We start from the raw sequence: 21,746 nt of genomic DNA, 5'->3' as shown, positions 1-21,746 counted from the left end.
AGTAACGTGAAAATACTTCAATCCTTCCAGTCTTGCAGTCTTTAGAAGAGAAAAACACATTTTTGAAGATGTGTAGCTGTTGGAAAACTTGAAAACATACACCTCACAATTTATCAGCAGATATCAATTTTTGCAAATATGTAGCTAAATGACACATTTTATACAATGCCACCCCAATATTTAAAAGAGGTAGATTAGTCCCCCTCAAAAAAATGTGATTGGTTTTGGGAAAGTAAGTCCACAATGTCGCTTTTTTCGACCTTTGTGACGCTTTTTCAGATGTTTTTGTGGCTGTTTTCGACATTTTTTGAAGTTTGAGTTCAACATTTTCAGAAGTTTTAGCTAACTGAACAGCTTTGTATGAGAACATTTTTAATAACAGAATAATAACACATAATTTCGTTTTTTTTATTATATATGTCCAATTAATGAGCTACCAGAACTTTTTCTGTTATTTAACATATTTATTTTTTTAAATGCAGGAAATGAAGTGTTTGACGCTGAAACTTTTCTGGGCGATGACCCCCCCCAGAACCCCTGGTTATAATGTGTGTGTGTCCCCCCCCCCACCCCCACCAATGTTGACCTATGCCCTTAGCTGTTAGCATGAGAAAAAGGAGGCTGAGTGCAGTTTTCCTCCGTTGTGAAACAATGTTTGTGAGTTGAACTATATGCACCCCATGCATGTTACAGCTTCTGATCCATTTTTGGTGGGCGTTTCCTGGGCGATATAAAGCAGAGCTCAGATCATTGATCTGCCTCACTCTCTAGTCATGAGCTGTGGCGACGATGTGGTTCCTCCTTCTTCTCCTCCACACTGCTCACATTGAGGCGGTGATCGCGCAAGGCAAGAGTAAGTAACAACTACTCTCTTTAGATTCAACTCTCTATATCTGGGACTAATTACAATTAAGAGTTAGATTAACCCTTGTGTTGTCTTCCTGTCAACCATGAACTTATTGTCCTCCGGGTCAAAATTTAAAATGAACTTTTTTTTAATGCTTGTGATGCTTTTTTTTTTTTTTTTTAAACGTTTTTGTGCTTTTTTCCAAAGCTTTTTGTGTTAAAAAAAAGCAGTAACTGTGATGTTTTAGTATTTTTTTTTTTTTTTTTTTTTTTTTAAATCACAATTTTAAAATGTAGATAATCCCACAGTGCCACATAGGGTTGGGTACCAAAACCCGGTTCCATTCGTTCCTACGCAACCGCTAGGAATCGGACCGCAAATTTCGGTTCCTCATTTCGGTTCCACTTAATGTGTCTACTGAAATATCTTCCCTCTGTCGCTCCGAAACGGATGTAAAAATATCACACTTTCTCTGTAGTCTACCGTTAGCTAGCTACCGTAAATGTAGGCTACTTTTAAAATGCTATATTTTCCCTCTGGGCTCACAGAAATGGACGTAAAAGCATATTAACCATTCACTGCAGGTGATCGCTAGTAAACATATTACACTTGCTCTGCTAGTCTATCGTTAGCTAGCAAGCTTTTAGTGCATTTAAAAGGCCTTAAGCGAAGCAGTCGAAAGTGTGGCTGTATTTCACAGCCAAGGATTCCGACATCGCTAGAATGCAACAAATGTTGATGTCATTTTTCAGTTTTTCAAGAATCGGTATAGGAATCGGAATCATTTTAAAAGTGCCGGTTCGGTATCGGAATCGTAACAATCCAAACGATACTCAACCCTAGTGCCACAATCAGGGAAAAAAAACATTCTTACAGTTTTGTGAGCATCACTTTAGATGGACTGCTAAGTTTGGCACATTTTCATGTCAGCTCAAAACTGACGGTAATCCTAATAATAATAATAATAACACAAAATTTGACTGATCATTTCTTTTAACATTTCTGGAAGTGTAGAAAGAAATCCCACGCAAAGTCAATTTTGTATTAAGAGATAAGTTAGAAATGTATTATTATATATTATATATATTATATTATTTTTATTATTTACATTGCAAATTTGTGCCCAGTTTTTTGTGTGAAATGATTTATTAAATTGACAAAATGTTCTCTGTCTGACAAATCAATTAGCATGATGTAAGTGTTAAGGTAAGTCTTGATGTAGAAGTTACATCAGGACACTCAATGAAAATGAATAGAAATCTGTATGTCAAATGAATGAATAAACGTTATAATGTTGATAAATAAGTGTATAGCAATTTGGGTGATACATTCTAAATAATTTCAAATAGTTTGGGATGAAATAGTTTACAACAGGTTGCAATAAAATATTATTCTCAGATATTTTGGTGAAAGCTTCAAAGCTGTAGTTTTTTTAATCAAGTCAAAGTCGAGCCAGCATCAGGAAAAAAAGTCTCCATGGTCCGATACCGGAGCTGCCTGCTGTGATGACTTTGCGCAATTAGTTGTAATAAACCAAAAAAATATCAAAACTTCAAAAACAATGCTATCCAATAACATTTGGTGTAATTCATTTTTTTTTGCATAGTTTTTTAATAATTTAAAACCCTCTGAGGACAAAAGACGCACCGGCGACTCCAAGCAATACTTGACAATTTATTAAAAAATTTCATTTTAGACATTTATTTACTATTTTATTAATACATTGCGCTACTTTTGTGAACCCAAGACTTTTTAAAATTCATTTTAAGCACCAAAATAATTGAGTGTAGGTTTGGAGATTTGAGAAATTTCAAAAAGCGAACATCAACTTTCAGCTTTAGGGCTAAATAATCTCTTTACACATTGCTCTGGAACAAATTTGTGCATCACTGTACTGAAAGCTGAGTTTGTTCTGAACATTTTGATATGAAACACATGGGGGTCACGTTATATACATTTAAAATATACATTTGAATTTAAAAAGATATCTAAAATAGCTCAGACGGTTAAAAAGGTGTTACAATCAAGCATATAGATGGAATAGAGTCTCCAACAATACTGTAGATCATGAATGAATATTTACAGTGCTAAGGTTTAAATGGAGCTTTTTTTGTCAAGGATATTCCTATTTTCTAATTTATATTAATATAAATAGTATCAAATGACATAGGCCTATTTCTAATCTAGGAAACCAAATAGGAATGAGAGAAAAGACAGATTTGTAAAATTAATCTTTTATTTCTCTATCAACTCATTTCTTTGATTTGTATAGGAATTGTGTTACATTTTTGAACCAATGTCATTAAATAGGAAATAGGAAAACAAGAATGTTTTGCGGTAGCCAGATGTCAGTTTTTCTTGAAGTCAAAAAAGGCAGTTCAGCAGAGTTTTTATGAAATTTCACTTGATTAATAATACACGCTGCTGTAGCAAATGTGTGTAGAAGGCTCAGAAATAGGTTCAGAGCAGTTCAACACTGACAGCAAACTCTCAGCAAATAAATGAATGAAGACTACAAAATGGACACGTATACTGTACCCCACCTTGCATATTTACATACTTCTATAAACCTCTTGTCATGTAACCAGGTGAGAATAGGCTGATTCTAAAGAATGGAAGCAACCCGTGTGAAGGCTACATTGAAATCTACGTTAAAGGCGAAAGGGGCCATGTTGGAGAGAAATACTGGAGCCAGAACACTGACAAAGTGGTGTGCAGGAGCACTCACTGTGGGGAACCTGTGAAGGACAGCACAACAGAGGCTGTGCAATGGCCCATTGAGCAGATGTTGCTCAATGAAGTGAACTGCACTGGAGAGGAGGACCATCTGTGGGAATGTCCTCATCCTGGTTTTAAAGTCAGCAGTCACCGAACGGGAAAACATAGAAAGATCGAATGTTCAAGTAAGGCTGAACTTACATCTTTTTATGAACTAGTTTTTACACATGTTTAGATAAATATGCACTGTTGAAAAGTACACCTTTTAAAAAAAGTCAGATTATGCGCTGCAAAATAGCTGCTAAGAGATGTGCTTATCCAAAACATATAACGTGATGATGGTGATGATTCAGTTCAATTCAATTTTATTTATAGTGTCAAATCACAACAGGAGTTACCTCAAGACACTTCTACAGATAGAGTAGGTCTAGACCACACTCTATAATTTACAAAGACCTAACAATTTCCCCCAAATGATGATGATGATGATGATGACGATCTACGCATGAATGGGTTTGATATCGTACTAAATTAGGCGACTGTGGGCTGGTCACGTGACGGCCCGTCACATGACAGTTACGTTCAGGGGTCTTTACAGGTAAATTTAGCTGACAAACGGTTCCTGGGAGCCGGCTACAGAGCACCATGAGCTGCCGGTCAAATCAGAAGCAGTTGCCGGGTACAGGGCACCGCGAGGAGAAAGTCATTTCTGGGGCTGTGGCTGTTAAGTTTAGTCGACAAAATGTGAGCGTGATGCGGCAACGGGAGTTGAGTTAGGTTTAGGGTAATGACTAGCAGTGGTGGAAGGGGCTAAGTGCATTTACTCAAGGACTGTACTTAATTAAAAAATGTAGATACTTTTCATGCCACTTTCTACTTCTACTCTATTACATTTAAGAGGGAAATATTGTACTTTTTACTCCACTACATTAATCTGAGAGCTTTAGTTACTTTACAAATTAAGATTCCTGCACACAAAACAAATGCAGTTTATAAGTACGATGTTTTATTATTGAATTTATGAATTAAATTACCCAACAATATACAGGCCCAGCTGAAATGATTAGCCGATTAACACTACCTTAAGTTGATTGACAGAACTATTTGGATCATTTCCAGTTTCTAAAATGTGAAGATTTTTCTGCATTGAGTACTTTTACTTTTTCCTGATGATACTTACATCATTTTACTTATATAACATTTTAAATGCGGGACTTTTACTTGTAATAGAGTATTTTGTTTTTCTTAAAGACTATTTTTTGGGCATTTATTTGGATAGGACAGCTTAGACTTGAAAGGGGAGAGAGAGAAAAACTGAGTATTTTTACAGTGTGGTATTAGTACATTTTCTTGAGTAAAGGATCTGAATACTTCTTCCACCACTGATGACTAGTTAAGATTAAAAAAAAAAGCGTTTGGAATGAAAACTCTCCCAGGACACATTTCCTGGGTGAAAGCCGTGTGTTTTCCACCTTTGAATAGTCAGATTACATGCTACAAAATAGCTGCTTTATAATAGTATAAATATATATATATATATATATATATATATATATATATATATATATATATATATATATATATATATATATTTTGGATTAGCAAAACTATATATATATATATATATATATATATATATATAGTTTTGCTAATCCAAAATATATATTATAACATGATGATGATGATGATGATGATGATGATGATGACGGCTGTCTATTCTATTTGTAATTGGCTGTTACCTGTTTTTGCTCTTGTAGATACAATCAAAATCAGCCTGGATGGATTTAAATGTGCAGGAGCTGTCAAGTACTCCACAGATGGGGGACAAACTGATTCAGGTTACTTTTGCGGTGATACAGGCTGGGGTAAGAGTTAGCATCACACATGCATTACACTACAACAGGATTCAGTCTATACCTAGAGACTCTTTTCTCTTTTTCTTCCACACTTTAAAGTTCAAAGTACTGTTTGCTTTTCACTTTGTAATGCATTTAAATAAATTAGTTTGACTTATGGTTAGGTATGGAGTATTTTAGTACTATTATGATGATTATTAAGGACTGTATATGTGATTCATCTCACATAAAGGAAAAAAGGAAGCCGATTTTTTGTGTAAAAACCTTAAGTGTGGTACATCCAAGGAGACTTCGAACAACTGGATGGATGAGAGGAAATTCACAAACCCAAAGACGATCAATTGTTCAGACCTTCAAAAAATAGATAATCTGTGGCAGTGTGTCACTGAGGAATCAAGGTCGTGCAACAATCCTGCTTCTGTCATATGCACAGGTAACACACACACACACACACACACACACACACACACACAGAATGGTAAGAGCGGCAGCCATTTTTATGTGTTCCATCGTCAAGGTAATGTATAAACTTCGGTTTGAACGGACTTCCGAAAGTAGTAACGTTTCAGTCGGGGAGCCAGTCGCTAAATGAGTCAAATTTAGCAACTTAATCCTTCATCCATTTTTTTACTATGGTAGCAACAAATCAGTAAATTGAGACAATGGTTCATTAACAGGTCATGACAAACTGCGACTCAAAGGAAACGCATCAAATGTCAAAGGAAAAGCATCAAATGTGTGTTCTGGGCGGCTGGAAAAAGAGGAAAATGGCGAGTGGAATCCTGTTAAAAACAACACCAATCCTGATGTGTGGTGCCAGCAAATGCATTGTGGTATGACGGCCCACAGTTGGGACAACGGCACACTGACATGCACAGGTAATTCAACTAATATTTCACCACATTTTTTCCAACAGTAACTCGTATTTCCAGATTGAAACAACGTTTTCGCTATGATCTTGCTTTGTCTTATGTATTATATCTTCGACAACATGATGCTATTGTATATGTGTATATCTGTGTGTGTGTGTGTGTGTGTGTGTGTATGTGTGTGTGTGGGGGGGGGATTTTATGTATGAAAAGTGCTATATAAATAAAGTCTGATTGATTGATTAATTGATTGATTGATTCATCAAAAGAGTCACCTCTTGAGCGTCATAGAAATCTAAATCACTTTGCATCATTTTGATTTTTCCAACAGACAATGTTACAGTAGTTCTGATGGACAATAACAAACCCAGCACCTGCTACGGTGAAGTTCACATTCAAGTGAATGGCCAAAGTCGGGCCGTGTGTGACACCACCTGGACCAAGAAGGAGGCTGAAGTGGTTTGCAGGGAGCTAAACTGCGGCAGCGTGAGTTTTCAAACAAAATGTTTTATTTAATGCAGGCCGTATGTAACTTTTCTGAACAGCCAGCACTGGAAAAGTATTTTTTTTAAAGGCGGACTGAGCCTATAGAAAATGGGTATTATATTTGTATATACATTTTTTTTCAAAATGTAAACAAGTTAAATTAATAATGAATGTTACATGTTTTATTTAGCGGAATTACATTTTTTTGTTCTATCCTATCACATATGTCCTATATTTCTAAGCAGATGTTCAATAGTGTATTCTGACAAAATGCTTTTTTTAATCTCCCAAAACCAACGTGTGTGGCCACGAAAGTTGTCAGAGCACAGATTATGCAGTTTGAAATGTAAAAAACAGAAATACAACTGTTAATCATGTTCTATGGACAATTTATGTTAAAATATACAGGCACACAAACTGTTAATACACAGATATTTCTTAGAGTGTACTTTTTACTCCACGACATTAATCTAACAGCTTAAGTTACTTGTTACAAATTACAAATTAAGATTTTTGCACACAAAACACATGTAGTTTATAAAATATGATGTTTTATTATAAATCAAACTACCCGACAATATAACGCCTACAAGTCGAGCAGAAATGATTAGACGACTGAACACTTATTTGATTGACAGAACTGTTTGGATCGTTTCCAATTTCTAAAATGTGAGGATTTGTCTGCATTGAGTACTTTTACTTTTACTACTCTAAGTACATTTTCCTGATGATGCTTACATACTTTTACTTTTAAAAGTATGTAAGTATTAATGCAAGACTTTAACTTGTAACAGAGTATTTTAAAAGTGTGGTATTAGTGCTTTTACTTAAGTAAAGGATCTGAATACTTCCTCCACCACTGACTGTGGCAGCAGTGTGTTGGACTAAGCACAGGCATGTTTTAAGACATGTTGTGTTTTACATCACTATGAATTCTAGTTTTAACTTGTAAGAAGAAAAATGTGTTTTAAAAAAAAGTCACATAGTCTCCTATTTCAAATAATACGCTTTTTCACTGGCTGAGAGTTCCATTAGAAGATCAACAACACTCTTATTTCTGTCCACTAAATATGAAGCTAAAGCCAGGAGACAATAAGCATACATGTAGCTTGGCATATAGACTGGAAAAAAAACCTTTAGGCAGGACCAGGACTTCTGTTTCCCCTCTGTTTCCAGTCGTCATGCTAAGCTAAGCTTGTGTTGTCTTCCCGTCACCCATGCAACTTTTTGTTTTTCTGGGTCAAACTTTTAAATTCAAACTTTTCAACACTTTTCAACACTCTCACTTTTCCCAACGTTATTTTTTTCCTGCGTTTTTGAAGGTTTTTCCGACATTTTTGTCACTTTTTTCAACGCTCTTTTTTTTTTCTTTTTTTTTTCAAATGCTATAGAATTGAATACCACACCCAAATTCAATGAAAGTAGTGAACTGATCATTTATTTACTTGTGAAGAGTAATAGGTTCCATACAACTATTACTCTTCACAAGTAAATAAATGATCAGTTCACTTCATCCACGTTATTTTCTTTGACAATTTGGTTGAAAGAAACCCAAATTTCTGATATAGAAACTTTTTGAAAATGGGTCAAATTTGACCTGAGGACAACAGGAGGGTTAATAATAAAAATCATGTGATCATGCTTTGTTCTAGGTGATTAGTAACGAGGTGAAGACATTTAGGGGAGAAGGGATAATGGACAATGTGAACTGCTTTGGCGATGAATCCTGAAGCGATGAAGCATACATGTAGCTTGGCATATAGACTGGAGCAAACCTTTAGACAGGACCAGGCCTTCTGTTTCCTCTCTGTTTCCAGTCGTCATGCTAAGCTAAGCTAACCATCTCCTGGCTGTAGCTTCATATTTAACATGCAGATAGGAGAGTGGCTTTCAATCTCCTCATTGTCTAAATGTCCTAGTCTTTCATACATATGAGCAGTGCCAATGAGTTATTATTATTATTATTATGATTATTATTGTTATTTTTATTATTATTAATAATAATAATTAATAATAAAAAACATGTTATAACTTACGGTTTTCTTTGGGGAAATCAACGTCTTCTGTTTGGCAGAAATAAATGACATAATATCCAAATGATCATGCTTTCTTCTAGGTGATTAGTTACCAGAAGAATGATGTGAAGACATTTACGAGAGAAGGGATAATGGACAATGTGAACTGCTTTGGCGATGAATCCTCACTGTGGCACTGTAAAGCCAAGCGTTACAACAACCGTGTCCAATGTTCCTCCGTTGCTTATGTAGTCTGTGCAGGTGAGGTATGGCAGGAATCACATGTGATGCACTCTTCCTGCCTTTTAAACTTTGACATTATGTTGGAAGCAAAAATGTGACAGCTGTGCAATGTTGTGTTGTGTACCATGTTTGACAACTCTCTTGCTGTCATTGAACAGGAAGTATAGAAGTGGATTTGTTTGACGGTCCTGGTAAATGTGCTGGGAGAGTGGAGATCCAGCATGAGGGTAAATGGCACAGGGTCAATGAAGTTGGATGGACATCTGACAATTCAGACGCTGTCTGCAAACAACTGAACTGTGGGAGTAGAAGAGTTCTCCCTACTCCTGAAAAATTCAGCCAGGGTTCAAATGATTTTCTACGCAAAACTGTAAAATGCAATTCAGATGCCAAACATATATCTGAGTGTATTCCAGAAGCTAACTTACCCGTCCCAACCAAGAATCTGGTAGCAGTAGGAATAACCTGTGAGGGTGAGTGTTTTTTTGTTTGATTTTTCCATTCGTCTGTTTTTTGCTTTTGACCTTCTCTTGTTGTGCCTGACAGTCAGTTAGAGTACAGATGTGTGTATAAATGCACTCAAGTGAACTCAAATCTGCCCTCCACTTTTTTGTTTATGGTTCGAGTGGAAAGTGTAAAAAAAATTAATTATAATTTTTTAAAAGCCATTGCAAAGGTTCTACAAATATCTCTAGTTTTTTTGTGAAATTGTTCTCCATATTTATTAGCCCTTTAATGATCTCACCCAGTGAAAAGTAGCATTAATTAAAAACATGAATGTAGCTCATTATTTTGCAACCTGGAAGCAGCAACTGTAAATAAATTAAATAATAAGTAAATTACCAGCTTAAAAAGTCATTTTTCCGGATCCCTGACATGTCTCCAGTTGGAAATATCTGGCTTTTTAGGTAAAATAAATAATACTCTGCTGCAGGGGTCTTCAATGTTTTTTAAGCCAAGGACCCCTTAACTGAAAGAGAGATAGAGCAGGGACCCCCTACAACTTATACTGCATAAAATTAAGCTGCATCTTAAACTGGGCCTACACTAATGTGTAGGGTGTCCTCAAGCCCTTATACATAGTGCATAGAATACTAAGCTATTAAAATAATAATTGTTGGCATAATTTGATATGTGGCAGAGTGAATCCTTAGGATGAACTGTATCTGTGGATGCCTACTTCTGTGACTACATCACCTAAATAGTGAAATGAATAATATCATCAATGTTTTTTTTTCACAAATAGGCTGATTTATATTAGCTAATAATATGTTGGATTCATGTTCATTCATTTTGAATTGCCCCTCAGGGACAAATAGTTATTTGAATTGAATGTTTAGACATTTTAAGTTTTGAAAAATTTTATCAGAGCTTTTTTGCTGGATGAAAGTGAAGTTAATACTATTGCTGAGGCTAAACCAAAACAGTAAAGTCGCAGACTGTACAACCAAACGGATTAGCTGAAAGATGCTAAACTGCTCGGTAGAGCTGCAACTGGGGTGTTGGGTGATAATTCTCTGTCTTTTTTTATGCAGTTGAGTGCCTCCTTAAAACTCCCTTTTACAAGATGGACTAAATTGAAAATGTTTCCTTTTCCTATTATGACATCACTTCTTAGTTGCTGTTCATGTCACTATTTTATGGTGTTTTCTTTTAACTTTATTGTCATAACATATTCAAATTCAGTCACATTTTCTTGAGTCTGTATGTATCTTTTTTAAACTAGGAGTTTGTTCTATTATTGCCATTCTATCTGCTTCATATGATATCATTACCTGCCTTAAATGAGACCATCTCTTTATCTGCTTCCTATTTGTTTATATGCAGTTTATATTATTTGTTTTGTTTATACATGAGTTATTTCCTTCACTTTACACCTCTTATTAAACTTGAAAGGTGCTATATAAATAAAATAAATATTATTATAGCCAGGTCTATACAACATTGTATTCCTAAAAACATGGCGAGAACTGTTTTTTAGTGGGTGTTGACAGTATTTACTGATTTATAGAATGATACAAAGAGATATCCAAAATATCCTCAATAAAAACCTTTGACTCTAATATGTCAATGTAATGCATGCAAAGTGGTGCATATTTAGTTACAAAATGGCTCAATTGAATTTAACCCTTGTGTTGTCTTCCCGTCGACCATGCAACTTTTTGTTTTTCTGAGTCAACATTTTGACGTTTTTGTGCCTGCGCCTTTGGACAATTTTGTGGGAATTTTCCTGCATTGTTTAAGCTTTTTCCTACATTTTCGTCACTTATTTCAACGTTCTTTTATCTTCTTTTTTTTCAAATGCTATAAAATTAAATAAAACACCCAAATTCAATGAAAGTAGTGAAATGATCATTTATTTTACTTGTGAAGAGTGTTGTAGAGAACCATCCACGTTGCTTTTTGTTGTTGAAAATTTGGTTGAAAAACTTTAGGACGACAGGAGGGTTAAAACGGCACCTCACCTTTTTCATCATTCTTAGGCAAAAGTAACTTCATATACGTGCTTACCTTATTCAAGTTTTTGTGAGGGAGCCTATCCCAGCATGCATTGTGAAGGAAGAGGGGGACACCCTGGACAATTTACCAGTCTATCATAATCTAATACTAACAGCCTTAATTTATTTTGTTCCTGTCAGAGCACAAGGTGGTATTTCTGAAAGGAGATAATTCCTGTTCTGGCCTGGTGGGGATAGAGCACGGCCCCAAAACCTACTGGCTCTCCGGCTCTAACGAGACATGGGACCAAAACTCTGCCAACACAGTGTGTCGGCAGATGCACTGTGGGAATGCCTCAAACCATAGCTCCATCTCTAGACCTGATTTGATGAAAGATGTTTGGAATGTATCTTACAGCTGCTTATCCAACTCCACATCTCTGTTGGACTGTGAAAACACAACACCGCCATCAAACCACGGTGATACTATTGCCACTGTGACATGCTCAGGTAATGTGACAGTGTTAAAACGTAGACATGTAAAATACTGCATGTATATGCAATGCGTAGATTTGGAAATAATCTGCTGATGAAGTCCACAAATAACTTTCTTTCTCCTTTTGGCTGTTTGCCTTTTGGTTGCCCCAACAGGAAAAATCGAGGTGAAACTGACCAATGAGTGTTGGGGGTATGTCAAGGTTTGTGCAGATGGAGAGTGTGGAGATGTGTGTGCAGACACCTGGACAGACCAAAAGTCTGGAATGCTGTGTAAAAACCTGGGCTGTGGGGATATGATATTCCCAGTTCCCAACCCCAAGGCCAATACTAAAGAGAGTAAGGTGCTCTTTAAGGGTTTGCACACTACAAACCACATGACCAACCTGAGCCAGAGCAACTTCATTAAAAATGAAAATAATTACGTCTGTAACCCTCGCCAAGCCTATGTTGTTTGCTCAGGTAATGCATTCTTTTTTCTTTATATATTACAAAAAAAATATTTTAAAATGTGATTATTTGACTGACTTGTTTACTCTTTTTGGTCAGCTTGAATCCCTCATTGATTCCTACCTGCTAAAAATGCCTACTTCCAAATTTCTGTATATTTTACCTGTATATAAAGTATTTTCAGTTTACCTTCAGTTCATTTGTTTGCAGAGAGTTACCTAACCTCTCACAGATTGCAGTGAATTTTGGAGGAAAGTTAGATCAAAAATAACTTTTTTTTTCTTTCAGTGATTTGTCGAGAGAAGGCTGTCAGTATAGGCCAAATAATTTTCCACTTAAACAAATGTCCTTCCATATGGAGAAAAAAACAACAACAACCACTTCTTTATTTTTTCTCTCAAATTTGCCCTCATCCCGTTTGGCACATATCAAATGTGCAAATACATAACTTAATTGTGGTTGTTTTGATATGGCTCTTGTTTTCCAAAATTCTTTCAAATTCTTAAAGGTGTGTCCTATTTGATACAAACTACTGTACAACAACTCTTGAACATAATGAAAACCAAATTTGTGACAAACAAGCCCACATTAATCAGATCCTAACATTGTTGAAATTAATTTTATCTTTGCATAAAGTTAATATTATTGTCTTTTTATACATAAATGTATTTCCCCAGACATAGCACGATGCGGATTGTCATTTGCTGTCCCTAAGCGTGTATACAGTCCATATACACACATTCAGAGAGGCATAGTCAGACCTCAATGACAACATGATGGTCTTTCAACCATTTTCAAAATTAGTTTTAAACTAACTTAGTTTAAAACTAATTAACTAAGTTAATAATATTGCTAAGGTTAAACCAAAACATCAAAGTCGCTAATTCTTAGTCTTTATTCTTATGCAGTTAAGTGCTCCCTACTTTTACAAAATGGCAAAAAATGTACAATGTTTCCTTTTCCTATTATTACATCACTTCTGAGTTCCCATCACTATTTTATGTTGTTTTCTTTTAACTTACTACTTTACTACTTTAACTTACCTACTTCCATATATTTTTCACTTTAAAAAAAAATTAAGAGTTTGTTCTTTTATTGGCATTCTATCTGCTTTAAATTATATCATTACCTGGCTTAAATGAGATCATCTCTTATATTTGCATCCTATTTGTTTATATATGACTTATTTCCTTCATTTCACACCTCTTATTAAGCTTGAAAAGTGCTATATACATGCTATATACTTTTTAGTATTATTAATATTATTATATAATAGCCAAGTCTATATCTTATAAAGTCTTATAAAGTAAGCAAACATTGGTCATAAACAAAGGCATTTCAATAAGTTGTAGGCCTATTGGTTGTTAATACTCCAACAGTAATATCAGTCAGTTTAAACAGTTTAACAAGTGGTTGTAATGTATTGCTGTACTGTAGTACATGCCTGTGACCGGGAGATGGCACAATAAGACAGATGTGATAAATTCATAGAGTGCATGTACATCATAGCTGCATCATCTACCATCCAGATGATTTATTTCTTGTATGTTATATTAAAATAACAAATGATATAAATAACCTGAGGTTCTAACTCTGTACCCTCTGAATTGTTTTGTTGCAGGTAGTGTCAAGTCCAAATTTTCTTCTTCCAGAGACAAATGTTCTGGAAATGTGTTGGTGGAGTATGAAGGCCAGTGGCTCCCAGTTTGCAACACAGCTCTTGAAAACATCAACACACAAAAGGCCATCTGTGGGGAACAATGTGGTGTGCCTGGAAACCCCATTCCTTACTTCGGACCTGAATCAACAGAGGATCGTGTCATTTCAGAAATAAATTGTGGGGAAGACAAGAAGTCAATAACAGCATGCAATGTCACAACCAGTTCTAAGGGCTGCCTACATGGTGGTCTTCAATGCTCCAGTATGTGTAGTGATTTTGTCTCATATTTATCACTTTCTGTCTCTGTCTCTGTCAAACTGCAGCTTGTGTTTTGTCATATTTTCTCTATGTAAACCTTTCATATTGGACATTTTTGCGACGTGTAGGTCTGAATAGTGGACGGGCAATTTTCAGCATAAGTTTTTCTTCTAGCATTCCAACATATCTTGGACCTTCCTTTATTGGAATTGTTTTGTCTTTTTTGTTTGGTAAATTAACTTATTTGCTTGCTTGCTAAGAAAAGATAAGAACAAAATGATACCACTGTGATGCCTGTATAGGACAAATATGAAGCTACCACCAGGAGACTGTTAGCTTAACTTAGCATAAAGACTGCAGCAGAAAACAGCTAGCCTCCATCCAATGGAAAAAAAAAATCTGCCTCACAGCATCTCTAAAGCTCGTTAATTAACATGTTATATTGTTTGATTAAGCCATACAAAAACCTAAGTGTAAAAAACGCTAAGTGCCAGACTGTTTCTTGGCTCGGTTTTTAAGTCTTGAAGACACTACCACTATTTGTGCTGTAGCTTCCCACTTCACATAAAGATATGAGAGTGTCAATTTATGTATCTATCTCACAGCAAGAAAGCAAATATCCATATTTCCCAAAACATCAAACCATTTCTTTTACATAGTTAGATAAAGTAATACTTTGCCGATGGTTAGTAATTATTTTGTAAACCATCGACACACATAATTTGGATTTGGATATTATAAAGTTGCAAATAATGCTTCATAAGTAAATGATTAATAAGCGGTTTATAAAGTAACATTCATTTGGCCCCATTACATTTTTTTTTGGTGATCTATAGAAGAGAGGATCATTTGATTATTTGTACACTGATATCTATCTAAACAATGTTTATAGAACAAGGTCTTTATTAACCCTTAATGAGGTATTATGTTCATCAGATGCAACTTTCTAATAGCCATCCAAGTAATGTTTATTGACGATTTATAAACAATTTCTTAATCATTAACATATGCTTATATAATGTATTAAATGTTATGATGTGAGCAACAATAATCATAAACATTAAATGATCATTTTGTTGTTTTTTAACAGTAAAATAACTAACTTAAGTTTAATTAACTTTCAATGTGACATTTATTAGCGATGGTTATTATAAAGTGTTACCATAACTTTTGCAAGTTTTGTATTTGCTAAACCTTCTCTCACCCCTTCAATTCTCCCCCGCTGTGTTTTTAGACTGGCGTAAGATGGCGCTGCCTGGAGGAATGGCCTGCAGTGGAGCTGTGGCTGTTCACTCAAAGAACGGAATCAGTGCTATTTCCACTGAAGGTTGGACAGAAAAAGAGGGGGAGATGCTTTGTCAGAATCTGGAGTGCGGCAATTTCATGTCAAATAGGACAACTACATCGGGCATTAACTCGATCACAAGCTTCAGCTGTGCAGGTGTGAAGAATCCAGAAAACATCTGGGAATGTGAAAAGCAAACATCAGACCCACAGAAGCAGCTCTTTCTCAAATGTCAAGGTAAGGTTTATTTCTGCTGTCAAATGATCATAGAAGCTTTGCAGTTACATTATAAACCTCCTTGAAAAAACAAAGTGGGTAAGAAAAAGTTAGCTATTCCGTTTTTACAGATGCAGTAGATACTTGACAATCATTTTAATTGACCATTAAAGGTGCAGTAAGCGATGCTGCGAGAAGATTGTTTATATTTGAACTGCCAAACTGACTCCCAGGGAACATTTCACCCCCAGCCCCCATTACTTGCTTGCACGCACCACCCAGCTGATTGGCTGGAATATTATTGTTTGGCTTGTGTGCACCTTTCTGTTTGTTTTCCATTTGCAGAGCCTGGGCTGTATAGGAACAGCGCACACAGAAAATAGAGAGCTAGGTGACTGTGAGGAGATATTGACAAAAGTGTATTGGATTAGCATCGCTTACTATACCTTTAATGTTTTGTAATATTTGTTTTTAGGAAATATGTTTATCTGCAGTCTTGCTTTGGAGTTAGATGAGAATATTGATACTGCTCTCATGTTGGTAAAATAAAATATGAAACTACATTAGCTTGGTTTAGCTTAAAATAAAGATCCAGGCAGAATGTTAAAAAAAAAGATGGCTTACCAGAACATCATAGCTCATGTATTCACTTATAATAATTTTGGAGCAATTTCTATTTGTTTTTGTGTTTGTGCATATCATGGCTTTGCTGGAGCTGCCATTGTTTTCTGTTTCATTCTGTACATGTACGTGATACTGTCATATCAAAGCTATTGTTAAAAGCGGTAATTGTAATACAAATCAATAAAAACTAAAAACTTCTATCTAACTAAATATTACAGCATATATGTCTGTGTCCTTGTTGCTCCTTTAAATATTTGATCTTGTTATTTTCCTTCCTTAGATGAGCCCACTATCACCCTATCAAACAAATGTCATGGTGAAGTGAAGATAAATGACGTTGCGGTGTGCGCCACTAACTGGAAAAACGAATATTCACAAATGGTTTGCCAAGAACAGAATTGTAGCAACGCTATTGCTGGTATATCTGGTGATAAACTGGCTAAGGCAAATGGAAAGTACTACCATGTCAGCTGTGAGGACAAACATAATGAACTTGGCCAGTGCAAGAGATTCATGGGAGAGTGTAAAAAAAACCTGGTGTCTGTTTACTGTGTTCGTAAGTATGTGCTTTCTTTAACATTCAAAATGCAGAGGATTTGTCTAATCCTCCTCAGAAAAAGATTTCAGAATCAGAAATCAGAATCGGAAAAAGTCACAGTTCTGTCCCCCTGTCTGAGGAAGTGCCATTCATATTACTTTAAATAACATCACACTACTTCACAGTACTTAAAGAAAAAATCTCACAAGTGATCCAAATTAAGTTTCTAGAGCCCTCACACATTATCTTCCCCACATTATTTTTGATTCTTACATTTTATCAGAATATAAAGAATTTATGTGATCACCACTTAAATGGAGAACACATTACACATTACATTACGATTCCTTATTAACACATTATAAGGAATCGTATGCATGTTGGAGTAAATCCCCTGAAAATGACATCGTTAGAATCTTTGCAGCTGAAATGGTGAATCAAATCAAATACAGAATCATGTTTATTTATTACAGTATTAAAGAAATTGTTTGACATTTGGCATTAATGCAATCACTCTTCGTTCGTCCTGCCGAGTGTAAGATTAAAAGATTGTTACAACTCTCGTGTCAGCTTTAGCCAGGAGACGAGTAGCCTAGCGTAGCATAAAGATGTGGAGCAGTGTAGAACAGCTAGCCTAGCTGTCTCAGTTCCAAGTAAAAACAAAACAAAAAATGCTAACCAGCACCTCTCAAGCTCACAAATAAACATGTTATACTTTGTTTGTTGATTCTATGTAAAAAAATGAAGTAAACACTTTGGTTTTAAGACTTTTGGATAGTCCTAACATAACATAACAACAGAGTTGACGGGTTTTTCTTTTTGTTTGTTTTTTACAGACAATGTTAAGTTTAACACCACCGAACATTGTGGAGGTCAGATTGAAGTCAGCTATGGACTTGGATGGAAAAAAGTGTGTCCCTTGAAATCATTCTCCAAGAAACATAAGGAGATGCTGTGTAAAGAACTTGATTGTGGTTTTCCTAATGAAAGCATAACTAACAACAAAAAAGAGGTAAATCTTTGTGTTCCACTTTGTGTTTGTTTCTGGCAATGTCCCACTCATTAGTTGAATAAGGATTGGGACATATGTATAATTTTACATTTACTTTTACTGTTTTACTGCAGTATACACTATGTTGGCCTTATAATTAATCCCGCCAGCGTTGTTGGCTGACAGACTCTCTATTGTTATGTATGGCAAGGTGTTACTCTAAAGACAAGTTTCAATTTAAATTTCAAGGCCCTTAAATTGGAAACATCGCTGGAGTGCACCGAACATAACCAGGACATCAGATACTGTGTGAAGCAAAGAACTTGTACAAATGTCCAACCAGCTGAGATCTACTGTGGCGGTAACACAAATCATGAATCCTTTCCAAATAAATCCAACTGGTTCCCAAAAATATTCATTCAGTTCATTTGCATGTAAAAACAGGAAATAGGGGCTTTTTTGTAATCTGTAGAAATTTAATTTGTTTAACATAAAACTAATTTCTGATTGGATTGACATAGCACATATTAACTAAATCAAGGAGCACCCCCACTCTTTACTGGGAGTAAATGCAGAATGTGGCTGTGTTTGATTTCAGGGTATGTGCCCCCAAAGAGAAAAGGTCCTGAACCAACTAAGCCCAACATACTGCCTATCATCCTGGGCGTAGGATTTCTTCTGGTTCTGGTCATACTGAGTGTTGTATTTGTACGGATCTGCATTGTCAAGAAAGCCAAAAAAAAAGCCATGAATTTCTCGTGTGAGTATATCATTCCATTACACCTATCTTAGTTGTTAATGTCTAGTTACAATGAAATACTGAGTGATAATTTGTTTCATTTTTAATGAATTGTCTTGAACAAGTGTACCATTCCAAAAGACAAAACAAATTCAATCAATCTAATCAGTCATCCTGAACATCCCAGTGTATTGAAAAGGGTGAACTGGAGCCTTTAGCCACAAGAGGCCAGTTTTTCTTCTTGCTGACTAAATTCTCATGGTTTACTGAGCATTAAAATAATGGTATCACTGCTGCTTTTGTCCAAACTGTCAAAAACCCCTAAAAAAACAATATTCTGGCAGCTTTGGCGCCAAAAATAATATAAAATAACAGAAAATAGCTGTCTTTGTAAAAAAACAGTAATTTTCCATATTTAAAATACAGTGTGTAGCTTGAATCGTACATGAAATCTTGTGTATTTCTTTGGTGTTTTACTGTTTAATGAAGGATATTTACTTGTGTAAAAACAGATTTTTTCTATTCACTAATTTGATCTAATCCAGGAAATGTATTTCACAATATTAAACTTGACAGTTTAATGTATTAAAATACAAGATGAATATTTGTGAAATGATGATAAATTAACAGATGTATTAATTTTTTATGTGAAAATGAATTTGTTTTCTTTAAAGAAGGACGTTTTATGGTTATTCTGTACACTGGTTTTTCATGTTCTTTTACCATAGACATGTAAGGTCTATTTTTGTAATTTTTTTCATGTTTTAAAAAAATATAGAATTATCGTATATTTCAGCTCCCAAACTTCTTAAATTTGTGCCACTAATGTATTCCTATTTAAATGTAACTGTTTTCCCAGCTCTTGTCATGTCCCTTGCTGTGAGACAGTTGTTTTGCTAATTGTCTAATTTTCTTTTGAAATAGTGAGAAAACTGTCAAGAACAGAAGTGGAGTTTGAAAGTGGAGACTATGAAGATGTTAAAGACAATGAAATGGAGGACTTTAGCCTTAGCAGTGAGTCTTAAAACATATTCATACATTTATATTATTGGTATTTATTTATTTTTGTAATCTCCTAAATCATTTGTAGAACAGTGAATACTAATCACAGGCTGCACCCCAGCCTCTGTTACATATTACCAGTAGCATTACTACAGGAGTCGTCAACAAGGTCTCACTCCCAACTCGTCACATACTGTACTGACGCTTGGTCCGTGTCAGAAAGCGTCAGTATGGTACGGGCCGTGGCGCTATAAGATGTCGTATGAATTACCTAACACCAAAGGCACCTGACCAAGCATCAGTTTTTGACTTGCTAGAGTTCTTAGTAGCATAAGAATTGGTAACATATAGCAGTGTTTTCTTTCACATTGCATTATGTTACTTTCATCTCTATATAATAACACTGCATTTCAGTTTTATATTATTATATAGGGTGTATCATACTACAAAACATTCTCATAAACGGGTTTGAAAAGCTATGCACACCAATTGGTATGATGTGTGATGAATAAGGTAACATGACAGTTAAAGGGCTCCTATTATACTCTTTTTCAGCATCCTATTTGCACTCTTGGGGTCTACTAGAATAGGTTTACATGCTTTGATGTTCAAAAAACTTTATTTTTTGCACAGTGCCTATTGCTGCAGCTCCTCTGCCTGAAACACTTGATTTGAGCTCTTGGCCCGTCTTCATGAAAAGCCCAGTTTGTTCTCATTGGTCAGCTGTCCCACTCTGTTGTGATTGGTCAACCAAATTTAAACAAGCCGCTTGGCGGGCTATGCTTGCTCAGGCAGCACCTATGGGCAGCACATATGACAAACTGGGCTGGCATTCTCATTTTCATCAGTGACATCACTAATTGAGGAATTTTATTAATTGTCTGTGGGAGAGAAAGCTCCATTTTGAGTTAAATGCGTTTTTTTGTACTTCATACATACTGTATATTACATACACAAAAAAAGTATAACAGACTAAAAGCTGGGGGAAAAAATACATAATAGGGGCTCTTTAAGTTTAGTTGATTTTAGCCAACAAAAAGTTACTGGGAGCTGGCTTCAGAGCACCGCAAAGTGACGCTCCTTTCAGGGGCCGTGGCAGTTGAGTTTAGGCACCAAAACGAGCAGATATGACTAGATAGCATTTGTTTAAGTGTTTGTTTGCTGTTGTTCTTGCAGGATTCAAATCAGAGACTGAAGTCATCACGGAGAACGACGCACAGAGCACTTCCTCTTTTCCCTACGATGATATTGATGAGGCTCAACCTATGACTGCTCAGGCCGCCACTGATGCTGACTCAAGAGACTACATCAAGAAGGGTGACCCCGATGAAAGCACAGGAAAGTTTTGAGCCAGTTCATTCACATCTTTTTCACACTTGAATACCAATACTTTGACAAATTCTCACATTGTCAGCAATCAGAGTGAGCACATTTTAATATGCTACTGTTTTTCTTCTTAACAGATGGGGTGACCTACGAGGTGGAGGACCCGCAGGAGAGTTACGATGACATCGAAACCTGCCCTAAAATCACTCAAACCGAGGCTGAAGTCCACAACAGCCCTCAAACAACACCTGAAAGTGACGCAAAGGCACCTCAAGGATTAGTGCAGGGGGATGAGGACTACCTAGTGCCAGGCCAGGACGGGTGAGCCACAACTAGGTTTAAAGGATGCAAAAAAACATTTAAATCTGGCAAAGTAGACCCCGCCCCCAAAACTTGGCTACCATTTACAAAAACATACTCAAAAAGTCCAAATTATAGTCAAACAACATTACCGTAGAGAAGCTTTTTATGCAGCAGAAATATGCAAAAGTGGTTAAAATAAACTTTAAAGCAGGGGTCTTCAATGTTTTTTATGCCAAGAACCCCTTAACTTAAACAGACGGATCAGGAACCCCCTACTACATATATTGTATAAAATTAAGTTGCATATTAAACTGGGCCTACAATAACGTGCAGGGCTGCCTAAAACCTTTATACATACCTTTTTTGCATAGAATACTAAGCTATTAA

General features: G+C 35.8%; 1 protein-coding gene across 1 annotated transcript; it reads left to right on the top strand.

Moving 5' to 3' along the window:
• Positions 1-747: 747 nt before the first annotated feature.
• Positions 748-21,518, top strand: LOC116040695 (scavenger receptor cysteine-rich type 1 protein M130-like). Its single transcript, XM_036008052.1, has 19 exons — positions 748-853; positions 3,436-3,750; positions 5,323-5,430; positions 5,654-5,854; positions 6,099-6,299; positions 6,622-6,776; positions 8,893-9,052; positions 9,193-9,507; positions 11,674-11,982; positions 12,124-12,429; positions 14,039-14,338; positions 15,570-15,857; positions 16,741-17,016; positions 17,835-18,010; positions 18,239-18,350; positions 18,588-18,749; positions 19,653-19,742; positions 20,907-21,064; positions 21,190-21,518. The coding sequence occupies exons 1-19, from the start codon at positions 790-792 to the stop codon at positions 21,379-21,381; spliced, it is 3,888 nt and encodes a 1,295-aa protein (XP_035863945.1). The 5' UTR covers positions 748-789; the 3' UTR covers positions 21,382-21,518.
• The last annotated feature ends 228 nt before the right edge of the window (positions 21,519-21,746 follow it).

This window comes from Sander lucioperca, chromosome 12 (genome assembly GCF_008315115.2).
Source record: "Sander lucioperca isolate FBNREF2018 chromosome 12, SLUC_FBN_1.2, whole genome shotgun sequence".
In the NCBI taxonomy this organism is placed as follows: Eukaryota; Metazoa; Chordata; class Actinopteri; order Perciformes; family Percidae; genus Sander; species Sander lucioperca.
The sequence above is the reverse complement of the archived record's forward strand: the minus strand, read 5'-3'. Positions and strand labels throughout refer to the sequence as shown.

Excerpts from the sequence above, each read along its gene's own strand:
- LOC116040695 (XM_036008052.1), top strand. The coding sequence starts at position 790 with ATGTGGTTCCTCCTTCTTCTCCTCCACACTGCTCACATTGAGGCGGTG. Across the intron at positions 11,983-12,123 it reads TGCCACTGTGACATGCTCAG|GAAAAATCGAGGTGAAACTG; the intron begins GTAATGTGACAG and ends TTGCCCCAACAG. Across the intron at positions 18,750-19,652 it reads AAAAGCCATGAATTTCTCGT|TGAGAAAACTGTCAAGAACA; the intron begins GTGAGTATATCA and ends CTTTTGAAATAG.